At 41.0% G+C, this 17632-nt stretch overlaps 3 protein-coding genes across 3 annotated transcripts; 1 reads left to right on the top strand and 2 right to left on the bottom strand.

The window, feature by feature from the left end:
* Nucleotides 1-532: 532 nt before the first annotated feature.
* Nucleotides 533-1915, bottom strand: RPL36AL (ribosomal protein L36a like; the record flags this gene model as incomplete). Its single annotated transcript, XM_036013751.1, is given in 4 exon segments — nucleotides 533-686; nucleotides 689-908; nucleotides 911-957; nucleotides 1678-1915. Coding segments are annotated over 4 exon segments (570 nt in total), but the record flags the coding sequence as incomplete, so codon positions are not given.
* Nucleotides 1891-3712, top strand: MGAT2 (alpha-1,6-mannosyl-glycoprotein 2-beta-N-acetylglucosaminyltransferase). The gene is given in 2 exon segments (XM_028505604.2): nucleotides 1891-3647; nucleotides 3650-3712. Coding segments are annotated over 2 exon segments (1338 nt in total). The 5' UTR covers nucleotides 1891-2368; the 3' UTR covers nucleotides 3709-3712.
* A 190-nt stretch (nucleotides 3713-3902) lies between these two features.
* Nucleotides 3903-13203, bottom strand: DNAAF2 (dynein axonemal assembly factor 2). The gene is given in 8 exon segments (XM_036028735.1): nucleotides 3903-6342; nucleotides 6344-6517; nucleotides 6519-6542; nucleotides 6544-6777; nucleotides 11259-11356; nucleotides 11359-11419; nucleotides 11422-12606; nucleotides 12608-13203. Coding segments are annotated over 8 exon segments (2274 nt in total). The 5' UTR covers nucleotides 13076-13203; the 3' UTR covers nucleotides 3903-6312.
* Between the last annotated feature and the right edge of the window lie 4429 nt (nucleotides 13204-17632).

The following is a 17632-nucleotide window of genomic DNA, read 5'->3' as shown; positions in this document are numbered from 1 at the left end:
ATTACAATCACCCTGTGAGGGATACCATGAACCATATCAGAGGCTTTAGGTCCGGCATTGTACTACTTCTAGAGTTAATTCATTTTGGTCTCTAAAACCAAGATTCTGTAATTAAGTATCTTAGGATTTTCTAAACACATAAATCAGTGAGGGCTTGCCTGTAATATAAAACTACATTAAAAACATGGCTCTTAAAGTCATGTTTTATGGCATATTTAAACAATTTGTACATACCTGATTTTTATGTTATAGAAAATTTTTTTAAAAATGCAGATAAATGTTGGGAATAAGTGTTAACCATCTGTTACTCCTACACCCTAGCCCTTTGCCTGTCTTATTCATCTACAAGCCACCCCATGTAAATACCATAGCTGACTTAAAATTCATATATAAAAGCAAAATTCTCTTTCTTGTGAAACTAAGTTTAATAATTTGAGATTCACTTACAAATAACTTACTCTTATTTCTTTAATTTATAACCACATTAAGCATGCACTTCTACTTATATTTAAAAAATAAAACAAAAGATGTAAGTAAGAATATCCACTGCATTTATTTCAATACAGGTAATTTTTCGACTGCTTCAACATCTTCCTTTCGAAAATAAAACAATCCCAAAGCTTAGAACTGGATCACTTGGCCCTTTCTCTTCTTATCTCCTCCCAGTTCAAAATGCTTGCATCTTTAATGGCCAGCATCCTCTTGGATCTGCAGTTAGGCTCAACACATTCAAGCCTCAGCACAATCTTCTTTGTGGTTTTAGCCTTCTTGCGGAAAATCGGCTTGGTCTGCCCACCGTAGCCACTCTGCTTCCGATCATAGCGCCTTTTCCCCTGGGCATACAGGGAATCCTTGCCCGTCTTATACTGGGTCACTTTGTGAGGCTGATGCTTTCCAACACTTCTTACCAGAATGTCCTTCGGGTTTTAGGCACATTGGACCATCTTTGCAGTAAAGCTGTATACACAAGGAAAACTGTGGTGAGATATTTAAACTTCAGTTAAAACATTTGAAAAAATAGTATGCAAGTATTTATAGGAAAATAACATTCATCAGTAGTGTATAAATCCACCAACTACTATTTTCCATGAGTAACACGCATACACGTGCACACCTTTTGGGAATGCTTAAATCATTGCATTGCTAGAATGAGACGAAAAACAGCAAGAGCACAGAGTTCCCTGTACAAAGTGGGAGCTTAATTAACGGTGGCTCTGAAAAGATAAGCATAATGATGTTTAATTTTCTTCGCAGAGAGGGCCAAGGTTCCAGTTCCATTCGACTGCTCTCCGCACTCACTTCCCCGATGTTCTAGATCCCGGACATGCCCTGTTCCCTACGTGAAGGAGTAGCTACTGCTACGGCCCACCCCCATTCCTTCTACGAGAACCGCAGGAGTCTGGTTTCACTCACCCCCGCCACCCCCACCCCCACCCCCAAGCACCGTTCCCCATCACCGCCAGCCGCCCAGAAGGCTGACGTGTCCTTAAACGAGTACCTCCCGGCCCAGCTGCGCCATGCGTGAGTCCCTTTCCTGAGGCAGAAGCCAGTTCTTAAACTCTACCCAGCCAGAGCAGCGGGTCTCGCCTACCCTTCTCTGCCAGGGCCTAGTCTACCACCGGGTTCTGGACACTGGAGGCTCCGGTGGGGAACCCTACGGTCCCAATCTTACCTTACCTGGAAACTCAGCGTTCACACTTCTTGCCTCGCTCCGCTCCCGCCTGACAGGAAAGGGAGGCAACGGGCGGAAGTTGGAACCAAGCTTTGAGCGACAGTGCCACGGGCCAATAGGCAGTGGGCAGCGGCGGACGGCACCTCTGCGCGAGCTGTGGAAGCGCCAACCAACGGCCCAAGGGGCGGGCCCGAGGGGTGTGGGCCCTAGGGCCGCGGCGCTCGGAGGGCCAGTAGCGGGTTGTCAGAGTGGTCGCCGCCGAAGTGGGGCGAGGCTGCGTTGCTCCGTGTTGGTGGTCTGGGGCCGGCGTAAAGATGAGAGCGCAGAGGACACAGGGCCGCTGGAGGCGCAGGTAACGAAGCTGGGATACGGTGGGGCCGCCGCAGAGCTTCTTCCAAGACTTGGGCTGAATGGAGAGAACCGAGGTGACTAAGAGCCCCGGCTCCTAGCGGCGGGACTGCTGCTGGAGCCGCAGCTGCCAGGCGAAGATGTGTCGAGCCCCGGCCACACGGTGAAGCTGAGAGCCTTCGGGCCCCAGGAGTTCTGGGGCCCGGGATGAGTTAGCCAGGGCAGCCGCGCGGGCCAGTTCCGACTGCTACAGGCCAAGGCGACCACAGCTGCCCACCCGCCTCTTCCGTGCAGAAGCCGCTAGCTCCTTTCCGCACCCTCCTGCCAGCGTTCCCGGCTCAGGAGACCATGAGGTTCCGTATCTACAAGCGGAAGGTGCTGATCCTGACGTTAGTAGTGGCCGCCTGCGGCTTCGTTCTCTGGAGCAGCAATGGGCGACAAAGGAAGAACGAGGCCCTCGCCCCGCCGCTGCTGGACGCTGAGCCCGCGCGTGCTGCTGGTGGCCGGGGTGGGGACCATCCCCCAGTGTCCATGGGCATCCGTCGGGTCTCTAACGAGTCAGCGGCCCCGCTGGTCGCGGTGGCCCCGCAGCCCGAGGCGGACAACTTGACGCTGCGGTACCGGTCCCTGGTGTACCAGCTGAACTTTGACCAGACGCTGAGGAATGTAGATAAGGCCGGCTCCTGGGCCCCTCGAGAGCTGGTGCTGGTGGTCCAGGTACATAACCGGCCGGATTACCTCAAACTGCTGCTAGACTCACTTCGGAAAGCCCAGGGCATTGACAATGTCCTCGTCATCTTTAGCCATGACTTCTGGTCGACTGAGATCAATCAGCTGATCGCTGCTGTGGATTTCTGTCCTGTTCTGCAAGTGTTCTTTCCTTTCAGCATTCAGTTGTACCCCAACGAGTTTCCGGGCAGTGACCCTAGAGATTGCCCGAGAGATCTGGAGAAGAATGCAGCTTTGAAGATGGGATGCATTAATGCAGAGTATCCTGACTCCTTTGGCCATTATAGAGAGGCCAAGTTCTCCCAAACCAAACACCATTGGTGGTGGAAGCTGCATTTTGTATGGGAAAGGGTCAAAATTCTTCGAGACTATGCTGGCCTCATACTTTTCCTAGAGGAGGATCACTACTTAGCCCCAGACTTTTACCATGTCTTCAAAAAGATGTGGAAATTAAAGCAACAAGAGTGCCCTGAGTGTGATGTTCTTTCCCTGGGAACCTATACTGCCAGTCGAAGTTTCTCTGGCATTGCTGACAAGGTAGACGTGAAAACTTGGAAATCCACAGAGCACAATATGGGTCTAGCCTTGACCCGGGATGCCTATCAGAAACTGATGGACTGCACAGACACTTTCTGTACTTATGATGATTATAACTGGGACTGGACTCTTCAATATTTGACTGTATCTTGTCTTCCAAAATTCTGGAAAGTGCTAGTTCCTCAGGTACCTAGGATTTTTCACGCTGGAGACTGTGGTATGCACCACAAGAAAACCTGTAGACCATCAACCCAGAGTGCCCAAATTGAGTCACTCTTAAATAGTAACAAACAGTACATGTTTCCAGAAACTCTAAGTATCAGTGAGAAGTTCATGGCAGCCATTTCCCCACCTAGGAAAAATGGGGGTGGGGAGATATTAGAGACCATGAACTCTGTAAAAGTTATAGAAGACTGCAGTGAAAAAGAAAAAAAAAAAAAAAAAAAAAAAAAAAAAAAAAAAAAAAAAAAACACAATTACAAAAGCAAAAGTGACAGTCTTCTATTTTTGATATTTGTCCCAACAGGACAGACAGTTGAATAAAAGAGTTTAAGGTTTGGGTTTCTGCTTTAATACAAAAAAATTCTTGTAAAATGTGTCCAATTATAGTAATCTTTTTCATGTCTGATTAATCAAAGATTTAAAACATAAGTTTTAATTTTGGGAGTTGGATTTTAAAGCTTAGTCTGTGTATCTGCTAAAGCTAATCATTACTCTGAGAGAAGAGGAGGAATTTTATTTAAATTGCATCTATTAATCTTTTTACCTGGAACTTTGTATACATTTCCATTTTCAAATTTATTTAAAGTTGTCATAGTAGTAAAAAGTATTACCATGAAATTGTTAAGTATTAATGGAACAATCCCAGTTTCACTCCACACAGTTACTAGAAAAGGATTGCTTCACTGGTTTTATAATTCAAAAGTTATGTTTGTTAAACACCCTGTCAAAACAGAGTCAATATAAGTATTACAGATTCCTGTATTATTGTGTTAAGATTTGCCTGTGCTTTGGAACCTTCGTAGAACACACTTTCTTTTGGAATGTATTTGATAAGAAAATTTTAACACTGTTGTCACCTCAATGTAGAAATACAGTGGGTTTTTTTTTCTTTTAGTGCTGCCAAAATAAAATAATCATTTTTGCATAAAGAGGTTCCTAATCATTTTGCAGAATAAATTTTATGTACTCTTTACACCAAAATTCAATGAAGGCATTTTAGAAGTTTTAAAGTTTGTATTACATCTTCATATTTACTATTCAACATTATATAACTGACTCTGAAATAAAGAAAACTCAGCTCTTGACAGTGCATTCCCTTTGGAAGAAACTGGCTTTCAAATTAGCCAGGCATAGATAATGAACAATAAAAAGCTGCTCTGTAAGTGAAATATAGCCAGGAATAATACAAAGTTCAGTCATGCCAAAGTGCAATGTTATAGTGCCAGCTTTATTTTAAAAATACTTAAAAGGACATGGAGGAAACAGGCTTAAAATTTATTCCACATTTAACGTAGACATTTCTCTTAACAGTATACAATTCCATTCAACCAAAAATTACTCAGACTAATTTTGGTGTAGATATTACAATCAGTCATTTCAATCTAAGAAAATTGTGTATTAAGTAGTTTCAAAATTATTGCAGCAAATTAACCATCATTATGGTTGAAAATGCATTTGGTCATCTAAGATGGGGCAAATCTCTGTTTTATGAACTAGCTATAGTTATACTGCCCTTAATCCAGTCTAGTTCCAGATTTTATCAGGATTATAAATGTAAATCAGGATGAGTAGCCAGGCTTTGTACCAGCTTTTGGTGCTCTGATATGACCTCCTCAGTTTAAAGGATTAAAAATATTAGGTAATTTCCAGGACTAAGGTAAGGCCAGATGTTTGAATTGGTAGCTATTTTTGGAATACATACCTCAGCTTATGGTCTTTGGGGTTAGAGACTGGGTTAACATATTTTTCTTTCTACAGTTTTTTCATGCTGTCCTAAAAATTTCTGTGAGGAAAAAATTGAGTAGGATATTCTTCTGGCCTCAATAAAAAACACTATTCCACAAACTAACAGCCACGATACATTATCTGCCGCTGCCTTCTTTTAGGTGTTATAAAGGAAATTAATTAGAAAACACTTCGTTGTCTTCATGTAATAATATAATAATGATAATTTTCCCATGGGAGCAAATTCCCAGATTTTTTAGTTTTCCTGTTCTAAAATTCAGCTATGTATTCTATAAAACCAAGGGATGTTTTAATATGTAACAATAACTTCTAAAAAATGCTTTAAAATTTTTAAATTTTCAAAGTAATTACTAAATAACTTGTCTTATATGTGTGCATGCATATAATTATATATATACACACACACACGCACACATATGTGTGCGTGTGTGTGACAGATGAGAAAAGTAAAATACAGTGTGGAAGCAAAAATACTGAATTTCAGTATATTTGTATTATAATTGTTCAAATTATTATTACTGGTTAGTAAAGTTCTTTCATCTCTAACAATATTTCAAGCATAAAAACACATCCTATTTAGTGAAACTTTGAAACAATTTTGAGATTCTGCCCCCTCAACACTTAGATTTCTAGTTACATTCTTGAGAATTACTTTTTGTGACAGCCACAACTTAGTGAATATTTTGAAACTAATGGTAAACAAAAGAAGCCAAAACCAACACAGAAGTAAATATATACAGGTTGTAACAAAACTAAATATTTCTCATTTAGAAAGAATATACATCTATCAGAGGAATCACAAAACTTAAGGAAATTATATATAAACTCTATACATGCAAAATATCTCCAGTTTTCCCATTAGAATCAAAATTGCAAATTTTAATTTTTTGAATATCTTCAGTTTTAAGAGACGTGAACAGAGAATATATTTTAAAACCGAAAATATACTTCCTTCAGTACCTTTGGTTTTAAGATAATGGTTACAGAAATAGGAATTTCTATTACATCCAAGATTTTTAACTCTTAACCTTTAAATTCTAAAATTATATTAATCCAAGTCATATAGTCAAAGAATTCTGAAAACTGAATGGCACAGTGAGTCACATGATCTTTAATAATCTGCACACTACCATCCTGCATATTGGTTTCTTTTATGTTGTCAAAACCAGGTATATTGTGAACTGTTAATTCTTTCTCTTCAGTCATTACTGGTTCTTTTAAATTATCTTTCCTTTCATTTGAGTAAACAGCACCTTTTTCTTTTTATAAATTCAGGTTCCATTTTGGACGTCAGATTGCTGCGACTTTCCAAATAGCACTTGGGAAATATCAAGAGACTCTTGTTGCAAGTATTCAGCGGAACCACAGCTGTCTATTTCTAGTACTTTAACAGCTATAGATGAATCAGAATCTGTTGTTGAGGTGGTAGGATGTTCTATTTTTTCTTTTTCAGTTAGATGACTTCCTTCATTGGCTCTTTCTTCCTTTTCTTGAAGCTGCTCAGACTTAGTACATTTTTGCAACTATGTCAAGAGAAACAAATTAATCATCCTTTGAAACAAACAAAATCAAATTTTAGTATCATCTGGAAAAAATTAAAGGTGTGAGGGGAATAACCAACCCTTGCAGACTTGCAAACAGACTTCCTCCTCAAAGTCATCCTCCAAATGCTGCCATTTATTGACAATGCAAACAATGCAACCCTGGCATTAATTCCTGACTAAATTCTTTCAATGCCTTATCTACTCAGGATAAAAAAAATCCTGGCCTACAAACCGTTTCATTTATTTATTTAGTTATTTATTTACTTGAGAGAGGAGGGCAAGAGAAAGAAAAATTGATTTGTTGTTTCCATTTATTTATCATTAACTAGTTAACTCTAGTATGTGCCCTGACAGGGGACTGAATCCACAACATTGGTGAATCCAGGTATGCTCTAACCAACTGAGCTACCCACTCAAGGGCTTAGCAATCATTCTTGCAAGGGTATTCTTGAATTTCGTGAATTTTCTTGAATCACTGTGATTATTCAGAGCCACTCTCCCCCAATACATGCCATTTGTGCTAGTTAAATTATTTCTGCATTCAATAATGAAGTCTGTAAAAATAACCAAACTTAGGATTCAAACTACAAAGAATGAACTAACTGTATGACATGGTCTGAGAGTCAAAAAAGACTTTTTGTCCCTGGACTAACTTTCCGAATGTCAGTTTTTCTCTATTCCTCACTTGGACAGCTATTTTGGAGTTAAATGAGATAATATATATAAAAATGAACAGTGTTTAGCACATAGTAAAATGCATGTAAAAAAGTCTTTATTCCTCTTTTCTGGCCATTATGTACAATTTAGCTTAACATTATAACATCAGAATTAAGTTATTCATTAGGCTTTAACTTTGTCCTAAGTGGCTATTCTGCAAAGCCCACTGAAATCCTTACCTTTGCCTGAATTTGAATCTTGCTATCAGTAACCTGAAGGACTTCAATTAAAGGGGGTGGGTTAGGGGCATTGTCTGTTGGAATGGAGAGCTCAGGACGTCTTCGAGAATTCATTAACATTTTCTTCATTTACAAATAACCTTCCTAAAATAAGAAAAAATATATTCTGTTTTACAGGTCATATTTAAGTTTTATGTAAAAACAGCTCATAAAACTTCTCACATAGTTCAGGATTACACTTTTAAAATGTTAATGTTTTTCCTATATCCTGGCAAAAGAAGACAGTCTTGAACAGCAATAGGAATAGTAGAGTACATATACATATAGGGAAAGACCCTAAAAGAAAAGTTTAGTTCCTTTTCTAGGTCTCTGTTAAATCTGAGGTATGTTTTCTCTCCTAGATAGTCTTACTTACAAAGAATATTTTCTTTTCCTTTTCTTCTCTTAATATTTTATAAGAATAACATCACCTCTAGAGCCTATAAATGCAGTCCCAGCTATGAAATGTACTTCAATTTTAGAACACTTCCTAATGAGTCAGCTAAGAAATATACATGACAGGATCTATTCAAATTTTGTCTTTTGGTTCTTGGTCAGGTAAGAGCCAAGTGTAATACCTTTACTTAAAAGAAGTTGACTTTATTTTAAGCAATGAGACCATCCAGTGTGACAGCAGCATATAGCTATTTATAACAATGAGGTAGATTTCCAAACCACTAGGAAACGCAAAAATTACATTCACAAAAACCCTAAACACAAAGTAATTTGTTCATATTCACATTAAGTGAATACAGGTATACAGTTAGGGCATTGAAGGAACAACCATATTCATGAAATCAGTTCATTGTTGCCCAAATTAAAGTATTTTCCTCTGTACTTTCAAATAAATAAATTTTATAACTACAAATAAAAAGTCCATTATTTAGTCCAAATAGGGGAAAGAAATCAGAACAAGACAAGTTTGAGTTTTTTCCTATTAAAGTGTTTGAACTTGGGAACACCTACGAAACAAGTTGAACCTTTGGAACAGAAAACTTTTACTTTTAGAGTAATTTGCCTTGCTATTATTTGAAGATTCAGAATAACACTGTATTATAAAAATACAACCATCAAAAACATTTCTAAGTTTCCTATCTCTGGAAAAGACTGTCATATTAATTATATAAGAAAAAACAAGAAAATACACCAGCCCTGGCTGGTGTGGCTCAGTGGATTGAGTGCTGCCCTGCAAACTAAAGGGTCAACAGTTGGATTCCTGGTCAGGACACATGCTTGGGTTGTAGGACAGGTCCCCAGTAGGGGGCACATGACAGACAACCACATATTGATGTTTCTCTCTCTTTTCCTTCCTGTCTCTAAAAATAAATAAATAAATAAAGCTATTTAAAAAAAGAAAATACACCAAATAGTTTAGTTTTAGCTAACCCAAGGAAAAATAATATGTATTTATAATGGAAATGGTTACGATTGAAATACAATTTGCATAAAATTGTCTTCACAATGTAATGACTGATTTTACTATAAAGGTACTGTATTGCCCTAGATCAGTTGGTTGGAGCATCCTCCCAAAGACCAAAAGGTTGCAGGTACAATCCCCAGTCAGAGCACACAGGAGAGGCAACCAATCGATGTTTCTTTTTTCTCTTTCTCCCTCTTCCTCTGTCTAAAAAATTATTTAAAATATCCTCAAATGAGGATTTTAAAAAAGATACTGTATTCAGTGGTTGTAACCCATTAGGAAAATTCCCAGTGAATATTTAAAGCTTATATAAATACATTTTATACTTATATGTAAAGCAACAATTCAGAACTTCACAGCCACAAATTGCTCTCTTCACATTATAATTGTTTTCATATAATGCATATAACAATATAGTCACGATATATTATCTATCCACCCACTATTCTTTGTGATTTTTAAAAATATTCATGTTTAGAGCCTGGTCCAGTGACAGTGAAATGTAAATAAAAAAACAACAATATGATTCATCAGCTTTAGCAACGTGATGATTAAGAAGTATTAAATCTATTTCAAGCTTCAAAGATATAAAACTTCAGTTGCCATAATCTCATTTTTTCTGGTTTCTTTGCTAAAATAATGTTAGCATAGTAGTAAAATCAGATTAAATGTATTCTTTACTATTTTCTCTACTGCTTGTCCACAAAGCTTTCTTCCCATATTGTGAGTTACCTTCACATTTATTAAGACAATTACAAGAAAATGACTGCTCTTTCCTAAATTTCCCCCTTCTAACGATATAAACAAATAGTCAATTTCCTATTTCACCAAGTATTTTACCCTGCCCTGGCTACTTATTTTACCACTTCTGCAGTCTTTCAAATTAACCTCTTCTCACAGAAGATACCTCTCGTAAAATAAATGTAACTTATTAGCAGATTTCTAGAAAAATAATGGGGAAGAAGTGAAAATTTCTCGCAGGTGAAAGCCCAAGGCCCAAAACTTAATTTTTAATGTATAATCCGTGCGATTTATGTTGTTTCTGGGAGTTAAACCCAATTTTAAAAATTTACATGTAACACTGATACAAACCTCAGCCAAAACCATTAATTAATTGTTCATTTATGAGTTTACAAAAGTTCTTTACAGCTTCAAATTTTAAGGGTTTTTTTTCCCCAATATTTGCCCATAATATTGTAGTATTGAATCTAAAATTTGAGAACCTCAAAAAACCCAAAAGGTATAGTAACAGCTACAACAGGCATATTAAATTATCAAAATTGTATCCTAAATAAATAAGGTAATGCTCAGCCCAGCTCTAGAGTATATGCCCGTAAGACGTGTAGCTAATGGTGCTGTACAGTTCAAAACATGTTTACATTACCCTTTGTTAAATGCCAGCCATTGTGCAAATACTAGTAGCGATGTAAAGATTAAAACAGAGGCAAAAAGACGTAATTTTAATGTAACAAAATGCCCACCTGAGGACAACCCCACCAATATCAACGACTAAAAATGAAGCAGCACTATATGGTCGAAAGGGCAAGGGATTTATTTAGATTGACACCTGGTTCTGAGTTCATTTTCCTACATAAGAAATGTGGCTAAGTGACATTTGCTCTCTGGAAGTAAACTAATTACTTTCTATAGTCGGACAATGTCATTTACCAACTTAAAATATAGCCCTAACAGAGTGCCTCTCAAACCTATTTGGGTCATCAACCTCTTTCAGAATATGACTAAAGTTATAGCCCTTCTCTCCAGAAGTAACTATCCTCAACTTTTTGCATAGTTTTAGAGATTTATGGATCCTCAGAATCTATTCTTGTCCTCCTCAGTCAATCAATGGACTCCAGGGAAGCAAATGCACTGACAATTTTGAAGACTTGAAACTCATCCATCAGAGGGGATGCATGCCGTTTTTTGCTTTGGGGTATTTTGTTTCGTTTTTCAATATTCGTTTAACAAGCACTGACATCTCTCATCAAGTGTATCAATTTCAAGACATTTCGAGGGAAGTTCCAATAAGAAATACTTTGAGTGGGAGAAATTTTAAAAGTAGGATGGAATATTTCAAATATTAAAACTCGATAAAGAACTGTTACCTCTAAAGAATCGTTGTTTAAACCATAATACCACTCTCTCCAATATCCATAGCACCCTGTAGATTTGGCCAGTTCTATCACTGCATTGTTTGAAGAATGCTAACCACTGCTTCTTTGTTACTCAATTTATTTTCTGGAGCAAACTGCAAGAGGAAGGAATAATAACTAAGTCTTCGGTGGAGAAGCACAATTTGTACCGGAGAGGGCTCACATCCCCTTGAAGACTTTGCGGCTGGATCCGAGGCACCTGAATTAACAGAGTCAGGGATTCTTCATCCTGTGTGCACTGCAAAGGAGGACACAGAGGTCCCCAGCTGTCTGTCCCGGGACCATCCATGGCTGGATCAGAAGACTCCCTGCCCCTGTCTTCCCGGGCCACGCGGGTGTCAACGCTGAGATCTCCACACACACTTCCTCCTCCTGCAGAAGCACCTCTGTCTAGGTGCCCGGCTGAAATACAAGGAGAGATTCTACCACCGTCCCCAGGTGAGCTTCCAGTTCCTAGAATGGGGTTTTCCCCGAAGTCGGTAGCCGAGACCGCTCGCCCGCCGAAGTCCTGCTTCTCCAAGGAGAAGTCCAGAGTGGTAATCCCGTCGTCTGCAGCCCCAGCTCTGCCGGGAGCTGCGTCCTCGTCCCCTGCGCGAACCCCCGACAGACCCGTCTGGCTCTCGCTAGCGGAAGTGCAGGTCGCGCCAGCAGTTCCGGGTGTGTCGGCCCTGTCTTCCGGCTCTGTAGCGGGCTCCCGGCGCGCCGCGGACTGCGCCACGGGCAGCGTGACCACCAGCTGTCGCCGGGTCTTGTTGAACTGCGCCTTCCCGTGGCTGTCGTCCACCGGGTACGGGAGCGAGAGCCGCAGCTGGTAGTCGGGTTTCTTGGAGTCCAGACACAGCAGTTTTCCCGTCACCTCCAGCGCCGCCTGCTCGGCGGAGCGCAACAGCGGCAGCTCGATGGTGACCACCAGCTCCTGAGGCACGGGGCTGGGGGCCGAGTCCCTGGAACAGCGGTAATCCTGGAGGTCCACGTGGTGTCGCTGCACCACACTGTAGCGAGGTTCGGTAGGGGCAGGCTGTGGGACCGCCTCTGGAGAGGAGGGAGCCCGGCGCTCGGGCCCCATAGAGTTCCCGGCGGCTGCCAGGCCCCGGTAAGGGTAGGGAAAATCCGGGAGAGGGCTCTCCAGCTCCCCTTCGGGCCGAGCCGGGACACCCCCGGGCAGGGGTGTGCGCAGCACAGCTGCTTCCGGGGTCCCCTTGTATTTGATCTTCAACGTCTTGGCATTTCTGTGGTCCAGCTTCACCCCGAACTGCTTCTCGACGGCTTCCAGGGCCGTGGCGTCCAGCATCTGGCGAAAGCGCTTCGTGGCGCCGGGCCAGCGCGAGCGCGCCCGGGTGGAAGACCACGTCGTAGACCGTGTAGCGGGTGCTGCGGCGCCCTGCGTACTCGCGGCCGGGCGCCAGGCTATAGGGCAGGGACCACTGGCTACCGGCCGCCGCGTTCACGGATCCTGGCCGGCTGGTTGGTGCGCTTACCAGCGTGTTGCTGCACACGTTCACGAAACAGCGCCGCGCCCCGTCCAGGCTGGTGCGTAGCACGTAGCCAGGCTCTGGGTGCACGAACCGCACCTCCACTCCGCGCTCGCGCTCCAGCGCGGTGATCTCCTCTTCGTAGCGCCGCCGGTTCTCGGGGTCCGTGAGCTCCTCGGCGTACTGGGAGAACATTCGCCGGAACTCCGGGTCCTGAAAGGCAGAGGTGAGCCGCTGGACCTCCTCTCCGCTCAGGTCTAAGTCCTCTAGCGGCGAAGAGGCTGCTGCTTTGGCCATGCTACCCCTCGGCCCTTAGCCCTAAGGCCAAGGGAAATCTTATCTGAGGCGAGGTGGACGGGACGTGCGGCAGAGTCGCTGGCCAGCAGAAAGTGAGGGCGGTGGTGGTCCCCAACTGCCAGAGAACTTTGCCTAGGGCAGCGCGTGCTTGTTGCCATGGCGACGCCAACACCTAGGAGGAGGGGCAGGAATTGGAGTAGGATGGCGGAAATGACAGAAATAGCATCTTCATTTCTTCAAACCAAGCAACTTGCCCTACAGTCTGTTTTTTAGATAACTGTGCCATGGCGCCGTTACTTTTGCACTAGGATAGCTATTAAAATAATGGCATAATTTCTAGCATTTTGTACATCACTTCATTGTTCACAACACTTCAAGGTAGAACTGATCCCCATTGCACGTTCAAGAAGATAGAACCTGAGAAGTTACCCGACCAGGGACACACAGCTAGTGTATTCACAAGCTGTGATTCATACCTATGTTTATTTGCTTTTTGACTGCACTAAATGAATATTTTAGTCTTCTGGATATTTAACATACAGTTTGCCTGTAACAACCCTCATTTGGGGTAAGAGGAGATATAGGCACATTTGTTAATAAGTATCTAATGATCAACAAACATATGACTTCATTAATAAAAGTGTAATTATAAGATACTACATACCACCTATCAAAATGGCAAAAACTTTTTTCTTACAATTATTATATTTCTGTGGGGTGGTGGTAGAATTTAATAAAACCTTTCTAGAGAGTACTTTGGTAGCTGTATAAAAAGCTTTCAAGATGTTTATACTTCCTTAATTCAGCAATTTCAACTCTTAAGAGCATGCTCAAGGCAACTTTATGGCTAATGGTTGGGGAAGAATCTAAGAACTCAGCAGTGGGACTGACTGAGTAGATTTTGGTACGCCATACAGTGGGACTTTTTGCAGCCAGTCAGAGTGATGTTATAGATGTGATTATAGATGCCATAATTATTAATGAGTAGTTAAATCCAGTGATTATTATTCTGTCCTCATTTTGTTGAAATTCACCAACATTTAACACAGTCGATGTAGTCGTTACCTCAGTGACAGGGCACTTTCAGGCTTCTCTCCTACCTTACCATATACTTAATCATACACATAGTCTGCTTTGCAGGTGTTTACCTCTGTTCAACTTCTCAGTGGAAATGCCTCAAGGCTGGGTCCCCATCTATTCTCCATTTACACTCACTCTTTTACAAATAAAGTTATACTCATAAATATCAAACTTACATTTCAGGTTCTAAACTCCAGACTTCCACATCCATCTGCGCATTTAAGGTCTCCATCTGAATTTAAAGCTTAAAGCCCTTGAGACTTGAAATATTCAGACCAAAAACAGAACTCCTGACTCTTCCCCTATTCTGCCCTTTTTTATGATCTCAGCAGCAAAGTGGTTAACTGTACCCCCTTAAAACACACATTTCTTTTGGTTTGCAGAATCCCATGGGCTCCCATTTTCTTCCTCCTCTACTTGCTCCTCTTTAGCCAGTTATCTAAATGTAGGAGTCACTGAAGGCTTATTCATCAGCCCTATTATCTAATCTTATTTCTTCCAAGATGATCTTAATTCAAGCCCACAGCTTTAAATGCCATCTATGTTCCAATTCATTCTTTAAGCAGAATTGATTGCACACTTGTTGCACCTACCAGGTATGTAAGTTAAAATGTAACACTGTTCTAGGCACTGGAACAAAACAAAATCATTGTGCTCCCAGGATGCGAAGCAACTGGCACTTGTATGCTGGAAGTGTCTATTGGGTTAATTACTTTGGAAAATTGCTGTTGAGTAGAATGTACATCTTTATGACTAAGAAATTATATTTTTATCAAGAGACTATATTTTGAATATTGATAATATCACTGTAATAAATAGTGAAAATTACCCATATTCCCCTCAATAGTAGAATGAATAAGTAAAATGTGTATATTCACAATAAATATGAATAAACAATGTGGATGAATATCACTAACATAATGTGTGAAAGAAATCATATGTAAACAATAAATAATGTATGATTCCATTGTATAATAGATAAAACTTGGAAAAATTAATTTGTTAAGCTCTGACTGGTGTGATTCAGTGGGTTTGGCATTGTACCACGCACCGAGAGGTTGCTGGTTCCAGTCTGTCAGCAGGGCACATGCTTGGGTTGCTGGCCAGCTCCCCAGTTGGGGGCATGTGAGAGGCAATCAATTGATATTTCTTTCTCCCTCCCTTGCCCTCTGTCTAAAGAAAGTAAATACAATCTTTAAAAAGTAAGTGTTAAAAGTCAGTCTAGTCGTGGTCTTTTTGAGGGGGAGCGAGGCGTTGTGACTGGGGGTGGGGAGCAGGAGTTAGCTTCTGGGGTGAAGGTCATGTTCCATTTCTTAATCTTGGTATTGGTAACAGGGTTTGCAGTTTGAAAATTCATTTAGCTGTATGTACCCAGACAACAGGGGGCTTTTATGCATCTCATTCTTCAATTTAAATGTTTTAAAATGTGCTTTTTAAAAACATTTTTGCCCTCATGGATCTCATGTGGAACGAGACCAGTTACTCCAAAATTTTATCGGCAGTGCTGCCTGACCACTGAGCTCTACATTCATGCCACTGCCTACCTGGATATTTGATAGGCATCTCAAAATAGAAATCCTGATAATTTCCTATCAATCCTGTTACTCCCATCCACTTAGCTGCTCAAGCTTAAAACCTAAGTGTAAGCCTTGATTCCTCTTTCCCCCACCCTGCACTGTTACTCAGTTACCTAGTCCTATTGTCCCTTTGTATATACCCCAAAAATATCCCCTTCTTTGCATTTCTGGTCTGAGCCTCCCTCTTCTCCCTTGCAGACTTATGTAATAGCTTCCTGATGTTTCCTCTTCACCTCTTCCATTCTTATGATCTCCTCTCCACAGAGTATCCTTACTGATGTTTAAACTCCAGATCTGAACTTCTAGTAGGCTTACATCCAATTCCTTACTTGTGTCCACAAGGCCCATTATGCTTGATCCCTAACCTCCATACCACCAGATTTTCTCCACTTCAGCCTCAATGGCAGAACACTCACTGTTCCTGTGCAGCCTCTGCATGGGCCCTTGAGTCTGAATAGCTTAAATGTCACGTTAGTGACTCCCACCTTCAGCACCCCATCTAAAATTGCCCACATCGTTTTATTTTTGGCATAGTTCATATTTAGCACTTCCTAATTTTAGGGTATGGTTCACCCCATTTGAAGGTAAGCATGAAAGCAAGGGCCTTTCTGATTTTCCACTGGATTCCTCAGTGTATATGTATATGTAGAATATACAGGGGTGGGCAAGAGTAGGCTTATAGAGAATTCTATGCTAAAATGCCTGAGTATAGCAAGTAGACTCATGAATATGTGAATAATGAAGGCCAGCAATCTGAGCACTACGAGATTATACACTTGAGTGCACTGTGCCCTTGTGACATTCTTTTGAATATAGCTATTGTAATCATCATAACCTGTGTGTCTTTTTCCATATGAACAACTGTCAACCTACTTTTGCCTACTCCTGTATTAGGCACTCAAGTATTTGATGAAGAAAAAGACAAGTTTGGTATGTAGGGTGTGACCCCAAGAATATATTTATAGGAAAAATAAAAGGGCCTACTTTAATAAAAGGAAAAAAAAAGCATGCACGCATGTGAGAGAGAAACACAGGTACAAAGGCAGTAAAATGGCAATGAATAAGTACCTATCAGTAATAACTTTAAACGTAAATGGAGTAAATGCTCCAATCAAAAGACATAGAAGAGCTGAATGGATAGATGCTAAAGGGTCTGCTTTAAGAGAAGGAAAAATATATGCATAAAGAGAAATTTGGATCTATACATAAGCATTAACAGTCTCTGATGGTGGAATTGCAGGTCCTTAAAACTTTTTTATGATTACTTGTATTTCCTAATTTTTGTTATGAATTTGTTTAATCCTCACCTGAGGACATTTTTTTTTCATTGTATTTAGAGAGACAAGGTGGGGGAAAGAGAAACATCGATTCGCTGCCTTCTCATACATGCCTTGTGCCCCAACTGGGGATTGAACCCACAACCTGGGTACATGCCCTGACCAGGAATTGAACCCGTGAACTTTCAGTCTATGGGGTAATGCTCTAACCAATAGCCAGGGCTATTATGAACTTGTTTAATAAAAAGTTTTAAAATACCCTGTAATTTAGGTCTTAGAATTAGTCTGAAGGGTATTCGAAGCATAAAGATGAATTCTGAACTTTAAAGCATGCGAGGGATGTATTTTTTTTGTTGTTATAACCCTGATGTTGTTAGGTAGGGTAACAGCAAACCAAGGCAGGGAGGAGGAAGACCTGTCTCACCTGTTGATCCAGCAGTCCTAAGCCCAAAGTCCCCAAAGATTTGGGTTCCTTACTTCAGAGGGGAATGTTACATAGCTAGGAATGAGCGACCAGAGGGCTAGTGAAGGCAGGGCCCTCATCATTGCAATCTAGCAAAGAACTTAATACAGGAGACTAAAAGCAAAGGAAGACATGTCTCACCCAGTGACCCAGTCATCCT

The sequence above is a fragment of the Phyllostomus discolor genome, chromosome 1, assembly GCF_004126475.2.
Source record: "Phyllostomus discolor isolate MPI-MPIP mPhyDis1 chromosome 1, mPhyDis1.pri.v3, whole genome shotgun sequence".
NCBI lineage: Eukaryota > Metazoa > Chordata > Mammalia > Chiroptera > Phyllostomidae > Phyllostomus > Phyllostomus discolor.
Note: the sequence above shows the minus strand (reverse complement) of the source record. Positions and strands in the feature narration are given on the sequence as shown.